Below are 15686 nucleotides of genomic sequence, written 5' to 3' on the forward strand. Positions count from 1 at the left end.
CATAGTCACTTTATGACTATTTAACTTACGTTAAAATGTGAAAGGTTGTTCTTTTTTTTTTAAAAAAAAAACATGCTGCATTAACAAGTATCAGTTAAAATTTAAGGTTCATTAATAAAAAAATATTTCAGTATCATCCAATATAATTATTTGAATATAAAATTTTTCTGTAAAAGAAAGAAATAGTGATGCAGATGCTGAGTATTAAATGTTGGTTCTTTTTCCCCAGAACCTGTTGTCAAAAAACAATATAATATGTTAGAATTCTGAGATTAAATTAATCCCTATTAAACACAGGAGTTTGGGGAGCAAACTCTTCCAAGAATAGACAGGCCTCAGAACTGACTCTCTTTCATAATCAACTGCCTTCTTAACTTGCCTTGCAGGACCACATGATTCGAGAGGATGCCAGAAGTCTGAGCCTGAGGCAGTGTGCAATAATGGAAGTAGCACTAGCTACTATTAAGGTACAGCTTTACGTTTTTTTCTGTTCTGTGTTGGAATAAAGCATATAATTACATAAAACAGCAGATTCTTATATAGAGTGGTCCCTTAGAATCATTAAGATCCCTTGAATATGACAAGAAACATTTGATCCTATCTTTGTAGTGACCTGAAAGCAATAATAATAGCATAAACTAGAAAAATTGTTCAACCACTTGCAGACAGAACATGTTCAGCATTAAAGTAATGGGTGGCCAAAATCTGATTCTTGTGTTCCTTTACAGTTTAGAGTTAGTGCAGTCAGGCCAAACCCTCACTTAGCCTCTCTTTCTCCCAGAAGGAAGGAGCAGAGCCTGAAAACTTCAGTTGTTCCTAGCTGCACTCTCCTGCAAATATATATAATGTTGTTTACAGCACACCGGAAAACAAGGCCTTTTCTACCATGAATTACGGTGTATTATTTTAACTTCACTGTTCAGTTGAATTTTTCAACTTTTTGTAGTTTAGAATTCACCATCTGATTTACTGTTTTTTCTAAATAATTGGATTGATTGTCACATAAGAAAGGGAAGGAGGCAGCTACTTCAGTATTAAATTGAACATGCAAAGACAACAACATTCGTGATCAGTCTAGTGCAACAAAATAACGTCTCAAAAAACAAGAAAGAATTATCAAACAGGGCTCCCAATTGCCATCTTTTGTATTTGGTTTAACTTCTTACATATAACATTTGGGAATTACTGCTATTGTGGAACCAGAAACAGAACAAAATGGTGAAGGACAATTGTGTCCTCCCAAACTAAACCCTGTAGAATCTTTAGTTTAACATGTCAATCTAATTGGTTTTGATCAAAGGATTCTAACCTTGATTCCAGCACTTAAACTCTTAAGAGTAATAAGGAGTTATAGATATTAATAATTTTACTAAACTAAAGCCTAGATTTAGGGGAGAAATATAGGGGAGAAATATAGGGGAGAAACAATGAAAATTCACTCTTCAGTATTCCTGTGAGCTACGTTCATAAACTGAGCGAAACAATGCACTCTGAAAAAAAAATATTTTCAAATTGTAAGTCAGTGTCTTGGCATTATAACATGCTCCCTGTACTATGTTACGTGAAACGGCAAAATCTTTTTTTTCCAAAATAGTAAACAAATAGCCATAATCATGCAGAAATTGGTCTTACACTATTACAAAGAGAACAAAAGACAAACTTTGAGAAATAACTCAAGAAAAAAAGACTACCATGTTGCTTTAGGAATCCAGTTTGTAAGTTTAATGATCAAAACATACACTTTCTGGGTAATGCTAAAGTATAGCTTGAAAGTCAAAAAATTCTGCCTACAAGAATGGTAAAAATGACATACGGTGTCTTGAAAATAACCTATTGTACAGAAGGGATTAGAAGGGAGGAACATCTCTGTACTCGCATTCTTTTCTGGTTTTGCTTTCATTAGTCAAATTTTTGATTGCAAAAATTAATTCAATGAACAACTTAAAAATAATTTGATTTATGATTTTTGTATTAATGCTTGGGAGAGTGTAAAATGAAGGCATGATCTCTCATCTTATCCATATTATCCTTCTTTGCATGTTATAAAAAGAACCTTAGCAAATAGATAAGGGAAAATGGTGTTCTGGCCTCAGTTATCTCAAACTGAGATACAATAATGATACGGTCACGTTATTTTTGTTTACATGCAAAACTTGATGTTTATAGGCAAAAGGCAAAAAAATAAATAAATAAGACACAAGATTAGAGTTAGGTTTCCTTGATTTTTTTTTAAATATTTGTCGGCTTTCATGGAGCTTTTAGTCCTTTCCAGCTGCTTCTGTAGATAAGATTTTATTGGGAGACAACTAAAATACATCTCAGTAATTGCCACGATAACAGGAAATATCATTAACAGATTTTAACACCTGCTTATAAATTGATTAAAATCCTCCATGAAAGCATGAGTACACTGTTTACCCATTCATAAAATAGAGATGTCCTTGGAAAGTACAATATGAATTAATGCACTTGGAAAGATACAAACTTCACATAAGTATGCAATGATGAAAAAATAAATGTTATTTATCTAAACCTCTTAAACTGACACTGCTTACATGTGATTAAAAAAACATTAAAACTTTTCATTAGAATGTATGCTGTTTATCAACAGAACAAATGTTGTATAGCCCTTACATCACATTTTTTATTATTATTATTTAGAAGAAAACCATAAGATTCCCATGGATCATCACTAAGAACTAGGAATCAGGCTCCAGTCCTGTTCAGCACTGACAAACTTGGACAGCTTCAGCCAGATTACATAAAATCCTTTGTTTTCCTCCTATACGTACATTTCTCCCTGTAATACACAGTCACCCTCAACACAGAAAGGCGGTCAAAATTGAGATTAAACAAGATAACCACCATGGAAACTACCGTGGAATTTATAGTCATTTCCCAAAGCAGAAACGATTTCAGGTACAGACAGTTACAAAGCAATGATAATTCAAAACTTCATGTTCTAGGATCCTCTCTTTTAAATTTATTTTAAATTTCTTTTAAATTTCTAATGGCAACCTTCCTTCAGAAAGAATATTTTCTTTACTTGTACTATAAACCATGCCTTGGTTTTAGAGTTTTTAGACAGAGCAATCCCCACAACCTAAAAGAACCTTGCATGTATTATATACATGTGTGTGTATTTGTATATACATACATTTTTACATAAAAATACTTGAGATCATGAAGATCAAAATTAAAATTTAATATAATTTTTACCCTCATAAATCTTAAATTTTCACCTTTGGAAAGATGCTCTGTAGGAGAGCTGATGAGAGTTATCTCAACAGCTACAATCACAAATCTAACCACACTGTCAATGTTATCTGTAAAAAAGTTTGTGTAATAATTTTATTTAAAATTATCTGTATGTAACTGGGGCATCTGTTAGATATTTTACCTTTCTCAATGTCCATATTTGATTATTTTTTTTTAGCAATACTTCCACGCTGGAGGAAGTGGGCTGAAAAAGAACTTCCTGGAAAAGAGCCCAGACCTACAGTCCCTGAGATACGCTCTTAGTCTTTACACACAAACTACTGATGCCTTGATAAAGAAATTTATAGACACTCAAACATCTCAAAGTAAGTCATCTATAACATGTATCAAATTATATTTTAAGTGTTTTAAATGACTGGTTACCAATCACAGTCTCTAAACACTGTGGTATTTTAGAGTTTACTTGCACAAATCTGCCTGTGTGATGTTATCCTATATCAATCTCTGTTGTCAATCGGTGGAGCTTATCTGAGGCCAATATATTTAACAGACTATCCCTTCACATGAACAATAGGTCCCATAGCTCTATATGAATATTTAGTATCAGGAATATTTACAGAAGTACTCCACACACTAACAGAGTTGCATAGGTCATATACCAGAGAGCATTTTATAATTGCAGAAACAGAAACAAATCATAACAAATTTTGGAAGCTTTAGATACTTTCAGAGATGATGGCTATTAATTAGTCACCACAGATAACTGCAAAAATCATGACATATCCCTTAAGGTTTCCTTCTGGGATTAACAAGAAATTGTGAGTAATATGTTCTTAATGTAGTACACTAATTTTATATTACAGAACCTTTGCTTCTCCATCTAGTAGGCCATCTGTGGCTTCAAAAGCATTAGGAGGTTTCAGTAGGCTAAAATAACAGTGATTATGCTGCCTATTTTTTTTTTTTGATTTGCGTATTTCAGAATTCAGACTTAAAATCATCCTATTGAATATGTCACATCATTTTGTGCCTTCTTATCAAATCTCAACATTTTGGAGCTTTTTCAAAAGCAAACTAAGGCAAACCACATGCAAGAATGCCATATGAGGTGTATTTAGAATTTGATCACCAACACTAAAGCCATTTTTTCCTGTTCTAGAAATTTGGTGCAGTGCACCCAAAAAATTGCAATGCAAAGTCCTGTCCATATGTCCTATATATACAATGCATTAGCTTTGTATTTCTGAAGAGGACTTGGTTTCTGTAAGAGAGTAAATGTTTACAGTTATTCTTTTAGGCCAAGTTTTTTTTGTTTGTTTGTTTGTTTTTGTTTGTTTGTTTGTTTTTGTTTGTTTGTTTGTTTTTGTTTGTTTGTTTGTTTTTAAAGGAAAGTTATATCTTACCATTTTTCTTGATATAGGTCAGTATTTTCATACTTCTATAGCAAATGCAGAAACTTTTCATATAGCTAATGTACATTACACTCCAAACTGAACAGTTTCTTCATTCTATAAACTGCCATTGTTTGCATAATAGGATACTATAGTAGATTTCTTTTGAATGCAATGGGCTTTTGTTATTTTTTTTTTTTTAAGTGGCCTATCTGCCTTTAAGTATCTTTGAGAAAAAAAAAATACAATTTTTTGATCTAGAAATAATTACCCTGCTCCTCTCATGAGAATCAGGAAAGTTTTAATTGGACAGTTAAGCAGGAAATCAATTGCTTTTACCTCTGAAGTTACAGTACATTACTCAACATTATAAAAAGCATGGAACACTTGTTTTGCAGCTTGCCCCCAAGATTAAATATAAGGAATGAGTTTCTGGGCAACTTCCATATTAGACTGAGTATCTTTGTTAATAATTCATATATTAGAAGTGAGAAAATTGCCGTAAAACTCTAATATATAAAAAATAGATTCTTTTCTTCCCCCTCTCACAAATGATTAACAATATGGATTTAGGCTGAAAATTATCAATGACTAGTACATTTTGCTTTTTCTTATGCACACTTTCATTGTACCGTCAGGAGAGAAAATTATCCAGGTTGTAGCCATAAGCAGAAGTCCTTTATTACCTCTGAATGCAAACTTGAATTTTCTGATTTTTCATCATGATTTCAGCCTGAGGTCTGTGTTCATTTCTGTGCACACATTAGCATGCCTATATTTGCACACCAATATTATCAAAAGTGTAGCCACAGGGAATGAAAGTTAAGGAAAAGTGACTCAAAACTTTTCATCATCCTTTAATGCTTCATTTAAAAGAAAAAAAAAACTCATCCATTATAACCTCCAGTCTCACAACTGTAGCTATATCATTAGCATGTAGTTAGAATGAGACTTTGTGCAAATCAGAAACTTTCTCTGAAGTATAACTGGATTTATATCTGCCCTCATACTTGTGCATATAACCAATCCATAATCAATAAAGACAGTTGGAGGTAATTAAACTGGAAGCAGTGGGAAATGAAACGTTTTAAAGAAAATAGTATATTGAATAATAACTATGTATGACTGTAGATAAAAGTTTCATTACTCTGAAAGTCATCTTTCCTTTTTATTCATTACTAATTTTTAACTTAAGAAGCTTATTTTTACTGTAATTTAACCTCCATGACTCTAATTCTGAAAATAAAAAATAAAAAATCATGAGCCACCTGTACATATCACAATGAGAAATGCATAACAATTTTCAAAGCTCGTCTTTCAGGATTTTTTCTGGCAGCATAACCTGTTTCTATACACTGTTGGTAAGTTCTTTTGGTCTGAAGTGACTATTTAAAAGTTGCATTGACCTAAAGTTGTTTAATGTCAACGGTACTTATTTTTCTGAAATATATTTCTTCATATTATTCTGAAAAGAATCCTAAATTGTAGGTGAACTTAAAATATTAGAGATAAAAAGCACAACCAGTTCATCAACATTTTCACAAACAAGTTCCATGATGACAATGCAAATTGAAAATATTCCTCATTACCTTGTGGACACTGAGTTTTTCTGTAATAACTTGTGTTCATGTCTGAGATCAAGGAAATATTCTACCCTCTATTCTTTTGCATACCATCAGTCTACCTTTTATATATTACGAACACATGGCAAGATAAGCAAGATGCAAGAGGTGTGCTTTAATTACATTATCCAGTAACATGTGCAGTGCAATCTGTGATCCTTTCCTGAAGCATTTCTTGCTGTAGCGTTTTACTATCTGCCACCCAGTCCTTGACAGCTGGAGAACAATTGATTACCAGAACTCTACTGTCATTTCACTATACAAAAGCCAACTATTTTTCTAGTCCTCGCTGAACCAGCCATTAGGAGCACCATTCCCAAGTCATTCAGCAGCTTTTCCCTGCCCACTTAAAACTCTGTTTCAACAGAAACAAGACCCTTATGGACAAATGCACTTACTGGACATCTACCAACTACAAAGCAAAAGCAACTTGAATTTTAACTTGCAGACATCTTCACAGCACCAAGATGCTGTGGAAGATGGATGAAAAAACAACCACCTAAATCTCTATACAGTTCAGCTAATCTCTCAGTCAGGAAATAAATTCTTCCCAATCTTTAAATAATAACTATAGTGCAGTATCCATTAGTGCAGCTAAGCTAACACTCTCCAGTTGTGTTACTAATACAGGTGACTGTTCTTTTTTCCTTATTGCTTCGTATATTTTCCACGCTGTTGATTCTCTACTTGTAATACAAAGTGTTTATTACTTAGAAGTTGTCATTGCAGAACATCCCACATCAAATCCTTGCTGTATCAGGAAAAAACATGGAATAGAGGGCTAGCACATGGGTTGTTGTGTTGCACTTTTGGCTTTCAGAATAAGGAATGATGCAACTCTAGCTAAGCCAAATTGCTGCAGTTGCCATTTGTCACTATATTCAGTTACAATGCAGAACATACAGAATTTCCTTTAGAGGCATTGATACATCAAACCAACTGAGAAAAGGGCAAGGAAGGCTAACTCTGCATTGTGATTGAGGTAAATAATAGCAAAACTAAATAAGGAATTGCAGGGCTGTACAAGCTTCTTCCATACATACAATGAGTATAGTTGTAACACAACAAAAAAGCCAGCAGGTAAACAGTCAGGCCCCTTTCTCTTTACAGGTTTTTGTCTCTTCATTTTAAAGAGTTTAAACTTAACCTAAAGCTAAAACTTGAACAGCAAGCATACCAGACAGAAGGGAGCACCTTTTTTTCTTCATAAACATACTAGCAGAAAGCAGTTATATATGTACCCACATAGAAAAGGCTACACGATATAAGGCACATATACACGCGCCATGCTTGTATATGCATATCTATAACATATTACTATGCCAACTCATTCCTTGGCAACAGGAGGAATTGCAACCTGTTGCAATGAAAATAGTATCTCTAACCCAAAATAATTACATTACGGAATCACAAATGCCCTTTGAACATAATTATTTGAAAGAAGTCACCATCTTAAATATCCATTAATGTTTTCACATAAGATTTTAATTTGTCAAAGTGCTAATGAATTATTTTCAAAGTGCTATATATCACCAGCCAATAATTTATGCACTGATCATTTGTTGCATCCACTCAATATTCACCATGAAATATCACTAAACTAGAAGTAAACAAAAATCAGGCTTACCTTCAATCACAGGCAAAGATTTGTTGTTGTTCTTGTTTTTCTTCCTTTTTTTTTTCTCCCTTTTCCATGATGAAGCTGCCACGTCTCTAATGAACAGAAGGGGAAAAATTTGCTGGATCAGTGTGAGAAGGAAGAGTTACCTTTTTCTCCTAGAAAGTTTAAGATCTACATAAAATTTTTATGTTAAGCTACTACCTATATTCATATATATGCAGAGTTAAGTTCAGTAGCAATAACCAAATATACCAAAGAACATGCTTTTTCACCATTTAATAACGGGGTGATTATTGAACCAACTCTTTGTGGCTACACATTCCTAAAGAGCTTCCTGGAAACAAAGCACTTTCCATGGGCAATACTAATCAAGACATTCCTGATTTTCAAAATAACTACTTACTGAACTGAAAGCACCACACAAAAAACTGAGATCCCTAAGTACGTGAAAGCTAAACATCTTCTTTTCAAATACATCAGGAGACTGTACAGATCCATGCTTTAAGAGCAAATTATCATAAAGTCAGGACAAATGATGTTAACTGTTATAATCTTAATCTGATTGATTTTCCTTTCCAAAGCACTGCTACAGACTCTTAAGAATATACTCAAAAACAGACAAGTGTTTGAATACATAAATGACAATGCTGAACAAAACAAGATACGTTTTGAATGACTAATGATGTTTCAAGCTTTTTTTTTAAAAAAAAAAAAAAAAGTATAATAATTTGCCATTTTAAAGGGTTATAGTGATGATATAGTATATGCCATAAATTCAGTCCTCATTCAATGTTGTGGAAACAAATCTGCAATCACACTGTGGAAATGAAAGGTAATAGAAAAAAAAATATTAGCATCATGTATTACACAGTACAGATATCAAGATTAGCTAAGTGACAATTTCTGTCAAATACTATCATATGGAGCATCTGTATTTCTGCCTGTCACAGGAGAGAACAGTTTCTCTTCTCAAACTACGCCACCACTGCTATCCCAAATCTGCCACACACTTTCAGATTGTTTGGAAATTAAATACTGCTGAGATTCTGATCATCATGGATTTTAACATTCGTATTAACATGATAGTAAGGAGGGAGATAACTGTTTATCCCTTAGTATAATATATTTCCAGAAAACTGAGCAAAACAAGCCAGCGATTGAGCTACTTCAACTCAACCCACAAATATAAAACTAGTAGAGCAGCATGCCCTTTTGCAAATAAATTATTGACATTGTTTTCTAGGAAATCTTTTACTATTTTACACACCATAAATTAGGAACTGCTAAAGAAAGTTACACGTCTCTGAAGCTCACATTTAGTATTAACCTGAAGGTGTCCTGGTGACTCAGCAGTGCCATACAAGACCGTGTTGAACCTGTTACAAACACATTCTTCTGGTGTTAGTGCTGCCAAAAGCCATTTCATGGAGCAGGTAGCTTTCAGAATCTCTAAAATTGGGATGTTGATATAGAACCCAGATCGAAAAACTTGACAGCAGTTTGGTGAAGAAATGTGCATTTCAAGGCCTGAGTGACTGCTATTGTACATTTTATATGGTCATTGATACCTCCACAAGTGCATTTAAAACACAACCAAGTAAGAATCTTATAGTGTCAGTACACAATTAACAAAAAGATCCCCTGATGTTCAGATCACTGATTAATTCTGTTTCCTTTGAACTTTTGTCCACTGGAACTTGTCACTTTTAGATCGGGCACCACTAGGTCTTAATGTAAATGTGATTTGAGTTGTGTTTTTTTTTTTCCTCCTTGCTTCTTCTACATATGACTGCAGGATAACATATCTGCATAAATTCAGACTACAAAATATGGATCATTTTCATCATCTTTTGCCACCAAACAAATTGTCTGTACATAGTATACTTTTGCAAAGTATTAATCAGTTGTTATATTGCAGTAAACTGCCAAGCCTGAGCTACAAAACCCTGCTCAACACACCATGGCTTGCTAACAGCTACACAGCAGCCAGCAAGCCAACAGAATGTATCATCAAGAAAAGCTCCTAGGTTTCTGCAAAAGACCATGTATTTGCACATGATATACTTACAGAATATGTCAACCTACATCAACTTTACATAAAAAAAGAAAAATGCACAGGCCACAGAGTTAAAATTCACAGCCACCCAATTAAAGAACAAGCAAAGGTGTTATAGGTTTAAAAGGTGTTATAGGTTAAAAGGTTTGTTTATATAGTAGTATTATAATCCGACATATTAATGGACCTTTGAATACATACTGAGAATTACTTTCAGAGAACCACTATGTGCAAATTGGCTTAGAAACATAGAAACTTTTTTTTTAAGCCTCTGTCAGTGCAGAACTTTAGGAGTTTGTTTATAGACTTAACACAAGCTTCCTCCCATCAAGGGAAGTTATTTGTTTATTGCTATTGATGAATCCCAAGGTTTTGGGGTGTGCATGTAAGCAGTTTGATAAAAGCACCAGTTTTTTGTATTTCAGGATGCACACACACCTGATCACAACCAGAATGGAAGGTTTCTAAAGAAAAGCTTTTCTCATTTTACTGAGGCACTTCATATAAACACTTGCAAATGCTAGGTGCTTTTTTGGCAAAATCACTTATAAACCAATAACTGATTCCTTTCTGAATATGAAATGCATATCAGCAATTTCTAAGTGTTTCTTACAGAGAATACCACTCACCTTTCATTTTCTATTTCTCTTGATGTATTGAGAAGCAAAGCGTGTTAACCTATTAATTATTGTTTCAGGTCAAACTACTAGTAATTCAGTGGGTGAAATATCTATACAGGTGGATGTTTCCACACATCCTGGAACTGGTGAGCATAAAGTTACTGTAAAAGGTAAGTTCCAAAGAGCTAATTTTAAAAGGAAAACAACAACAAAGTCCAAAATGTCCAAGCATTAAATCCTAGGTAAAACATAACAACAATGAAATAAGTGTTAAAGCTGTAAGAAGGCTTCAGGTGATTAGGATTGTACTTCTTCCTTGCTCAACATCAGCAAAAGTTAAGATTAGGTAGGTTAGTACTGTCTTGTGCTTCCCAGCATAGTCAATATATTTATTTTTTTTATGTAGTTATGGAATTATTCTAACATGACAAATCACACTTCTGAATTACTTGTACATAATTTAATTTTCAAAAGCCATAATAGAGGTAAGCGGTAAATGACTGCACCAAAATTTAAATGTTCTATTTCTAACAAATAAAATGCCTTTGTTCTGCAAAATTTTAATTCCAAAGGAAACCCAGTACCACTCAGATTAGTATAGGTTAACTTTTTAATTCTAATGAACGTAGGAGACAAAACAGCTGTTAACATAAAGTATTCATAAAACATACATTTATATTTTCTGTTGCTGTAACTGGAAGTAGTCAGAGGTTTTACTTGGCACAGAACAGGCAAAGATCCTCCTAGACTTGCCAGGTAGAACCATTGAATATACTAAGTTGGAAGGAAGCGACCCACAAGGACACATGCTCCACACAGGTCCACCCCAAAATCAGATCTTATGTCTGAGAGCATTGCCCAAACACTTCTCAAATGCCAGCAGGCTCAGTGCAGTGACCACTGCCATGGGGAGCCTGTTCCAGTGCCCAGCCACCCTCTCAGTGAAGAACCTTTTCCTAACATCCAGCCTGAACTTAGGTGTAGGTATCCTACAGGAAAGATCTCAGGGCACCTTTCATTGGTCATACTGGATAATTAATTGGAGCTCTTCTAATAGGATTTTATTTAACTTCATTTCTTTTGTTTCTTTATAGTTGTAGCAATTAATAATCTAAATTGGCAAACAACAGCTATGTTCCGGCCATTTGTGGAAGTTTGTCTATTAGGTCCTAACCTAAGTGACAAGAAAAGAAAACATGGAACCAAGACAAAGAGCAACACCTGGTCACCAAAATACAATGAAACTTTCCAATTGTAAGTCTTTATTTGCTGTTAATTACCTATCTTATGCAAATTTTGCCAGAATACCTTGCAATTTAACCTCTAAAAACAAAACAAAGTAATAAAATTCTAAAGTTAAGGCTATATAAAGCACAATCCATAATAAATGAGATAATAACTTCAAAACTATTAAACTTGAATCTTTGGTTTATCTAAAGATGAATGACAACCACTAAGCTTGCCGCCTTTTAGCTTTCTAGCTTTAACCACCTTTCAGCTGGTTAAAATGTACAATTCATTTCTTACTGCTAGATTTCCAGGCCATTGCAACTGTTGACATATCTAAGTATTTGAAGTATTGTGCATGTGTTTATTAATGTTATTATCTCTATTGTTTAATCCTCAAAGCAATAAGTAATTTTTCATCTGACCTGGACCTTTACATATAGTATTTCCCACAGCACGTCTCTTTAACCTGTTCACTTCTCCTCCCATAACTGAAACCAATTCATTTTCCAGACACACTTCACACACAGAGACAGAAAAGAAGGGCAGAGTTCATTTTCTCAATGTCTTGCTTTTAAGGCTTGTTGCCAGTGATTTTCTTTATCCCATTGCTATAACTGTGATGACAAATAACCTCTAAGAATATAGAGTAGCAAGCTGACATATGATCATGAAAGGACAAGCTGAAAAAGGACATCGTAGGAAAACCGGAGGCAAAGAAAGCTCCATGTCCAAACTCTCAAGTCAGAAAATTCTCACACCCTCTTTGGAACTGTTTCCCACACAGTCTGGGAACCTCAGCTCCTTAGAGCTGCCTAGGAGGGATGAAGGCATCACCTGGAATCACATCCTGGGCCCTTCCACACATAAATATTTTTTTCCCTGAAAAATTATATTTAATTCAGTGAGATTATGCTGTAAACAAAAGTAGCAATCTCTGAAACGTATATGGATCAAATATCTCCTTTATTTGTTTGCAGCTAGTAAAAGCACATGAAAATAAACTTAACGTGCTGAGTTTACATATAACTGCATGGATAGAAGAGATTAAAAATAAAGTAAAATGGAATAATTTATGAAAATCCAAATGAAATTACACTCAATTAGGTAGAAAATCATCAGTATGCTCAGGCTTTTTCATCTTCATGAATCAGTAAATTCATAGTGCAGTCAGTTACTGCACTCTCAGCATCTCTGTTGTTCTACTTAGAGCAACGTAGGAAAATAATCCTCAAAAAAAAAGGAATTCAATCAGTTGACGTCAAAAATATTTATGAAATATATTTTCTAGAGAAACTAAGTGATATTTCAAAGCCATACCTTCTTCCTGAAGCCTGACAAATGATTGCAAGTGTTGCTTTCATAGAAATGCACAGATCCTTTATATGACTACAGCTTTAATATTGTTTTTTTACATACATCACACAACCTGACACTGCAAAAGTCAGACTGCACCTCACTAAGGTTAGGGTTGCCTATTAGGTCCTTGTGTATTTTAGATTAAATGGAATTATATTGTAAATCTGTTTTCTGAGTGCTATCTTGCCCTACATATGCCCATGTGATCCAGAAAAATGAGTAAAGGATCAGGAAGAATAAAATCAAATACTTTGTGATTTTTAGGAAACAAGCCCCCTTCATATCTATGATACTGAGCATAACAGCTGTTTCCCTCCTGAAGGGATTGCAGTGACCTGCAAAATGAGTATTGACTTCAGGCAGAACGAAGACATAAGCAGGCTGCGTTAGTATTCCCACTGGGGAAATTGCATAACTAGGAACACTTTCTCCAGTTTGGTTTGGCCTGTCAGTAGGTATAATTCTAATTAAATATAACTATCCTCTAGGCTTGGGGGGATATCAGCCATCTTGTGTGTGCTATATATGGCTTTTGGGCCAGTATTTAAAGTGGCATAGAGGATCTCCAAATACCTTGGAAGAGAATAAATTAAAAGTGAGGTTTCAGAGCTTATTATTTTTTTGAACTTTAAACAAAAGTTTTTAAAACATCTTGGACCTACTGGATGAAATATGCTAAAATAGTGTTCTTGCTGTCATTTCAAAAAATAAAGTGATGCTTAAAATTCTGCAAGCTAATATGGACCTGGCAGAATGAACAGAAATAAAAGTGTAGCCAAGATACGTTTTGTCAGTGCAAAACTTGCTTAGAGGTGACTAATCAGATCCACGTGATTGCTCATAGGGAAAAAAAAAAAAAAAAAAAAAAAAAAAAAAAGAGCAGTGGCAAATATTGATGTAGGATTTTACACTGCAGACACAGAAGTTAGGTTTAGAAAAACAGGTAACTAAAAGCAGAGAAGCTGCTTCTACCTACTTACAGACTTCCTAGTTATTTAGCCTGGAAAAATGAGCAAAATCTGTAAATCAAAAAGATTTGATTCCTACGTATGATGTATGCTATGCTTAAGTGAAAGCTGTCTAATTCACGGATGTACGTATAAACATTTTTGTAGTTTTGTAGTTCACCAAAAAGATATGGTTATTATGGTTCTGGAAGTAGTTGGACATTTTAGGTACTTTCTGGGGAAAAGTAGCAGTGGTTCAGATACTGAAGGAACTGATGAAATTCCCTCCATTTCTGTTCAGGTCAGTGAGGAGAGGAACTATGGTAATAGTAGTATGCAAAAGGCTAACATGTAGAAATCTAAAAACTAAACAATAATCTGTTATAGAAAATGAACTACAAAAATGAAACTACCACTAACATTTTAATATCAACGAGATTTACAAGACATGCTCATTCCTCAGAGGAATGAAACTCATCTCCTTGTCCTAAATTCATCTTTTTCATCCTTGCAGCATTTTGAGTAATGAAGATAAACCAGGAGCGTACGAGCTTCACCTCTCAGTGAAAGATTACTGCTTTGCTAGAGAAGATCGCATTATAGGAATGACAGTTATTCAGCTGCAAAACATAACAGAGAGGGGTAGCTGTGCATCTTGGTATCCCTTGCTGAGAAATATCTTTGTAGATGAGACAGGATTGACAATTCTTAGAATACTTTCTCAGAGAACCAATGACGAAGTTGCTAAAGAATTTGTAAGACTTAAATCAGAAACAAGATCTGCTGAAGAAACAGCCTAAAATACTCCCATAATTCAAGACTGTCACTGTAACACCATAGATCCAAAGCTGTTGTCTGAATAGTGCATGCATGCAAAAATTTGTGGGAATGTTTAATTAACTATGTTTTCTGTGTTTGCCAGTACTTATGTACTACATTTGCAATGTATGTCAAAGAGCTGTATACCTTTTCTACATATTTTGGTCTTTGTTAAAGTAATTGTTCCAATGAAGTGCCAAAACTAAGATTAAGAGTAAATAATACACTATATCACTTAAAATGTTGATTTTGCTTCATCACAATCCCTTTAACATTTATTAATAAATAGCTTTTTGAATTGATAATTAAGTTGTCTCTGTTAAACCACTACGTTGCCTATTCTAAATTATCTCCCTTATTATTATTTAAGAAAAGATTTATCTAATTTTCTTCAAACCTCATTTTATGCTAACCTCATTTTAGGCATCCTACTGATAACTTTTTCTATCATTACTACAGATGCAGTTACTTATAGAAGTGTTTGTAATTTTATAATTACCAATAAAAAGTAATGATTTTTGCATAAAAACTGAAAAAGGATGGAAATATTTTATGCTAATCTTTTTCCAACCTTTCATAAATATCACTGTGAAGAAATGCTGTTCAAGCAAGTTCTCAAGAAGCTGTGCTTACTAGAGTTTGTTACTGATGTTTGATATCTTGAGATAACTTTGTTCTTCAAAACTGCCAAGGTAATATCATATTTATATTAAAAGGGTAAGTCAGTATCTGTAGAAAAATACTGTCATACAGTACAGTATATGTGCTTTAAAAGTCATTTAAAAAATATATGGTACTGTAGAAG

The 15686-nt window shown here is 33.9% G+C and overlaps 1 protein-coding gene across 2 annotated transcripts in view; it reads left to right on the forward strand.

Annotated features, from left to right (window-relative positions):
- The window catches only part of UNC13C (unc-13 homolog C), a 155064-nt gene extending 139773 nt beyond the window's left edge, over window positions 1–15291 (forward strand). For both annotated transcript variants that reach the window (XM_032194741.1, XM_032194742.1), the window contains 5 exons: window positions 387–467; window positions 3437–3584; window positions 10607–10699; window positions 11624–11783; window positions 14577–15291. In XM_032194741.1, the coding sequence (XP_032050632.1) occupies window positions 387–467; window positions 3437–3584; window positions 10607–10699; window positions 11624–11783; window positions 14577–14862 (768 nt within the window). In that variant the 3' untranslated portion in view covers window positions 14863–15291. The remainder of the gene's footprint in view (window positions 1–386; window positions 468–3436; window positions 3585–10606; window positions 10700–11623; window positions 11784–14576) is intronic.
- The last annotated feature ends 395 nt before the right edge of the window (window positions 15292–15686 follow it).

Source organism: Aythya fuligula, chromosome 11, assembly GCF_009819795.1.
Source record: "Aythya fuligula isolate bAytFul2 chromosome 11, bAytFul2.pri, whole genome shotgun sequence".
Taxonomy (NCBI): Eukaryota; Metazoa; Chordata; class Aves; order Anseriformes; family Anatidae; genus Aythya; species Aythya fuligula.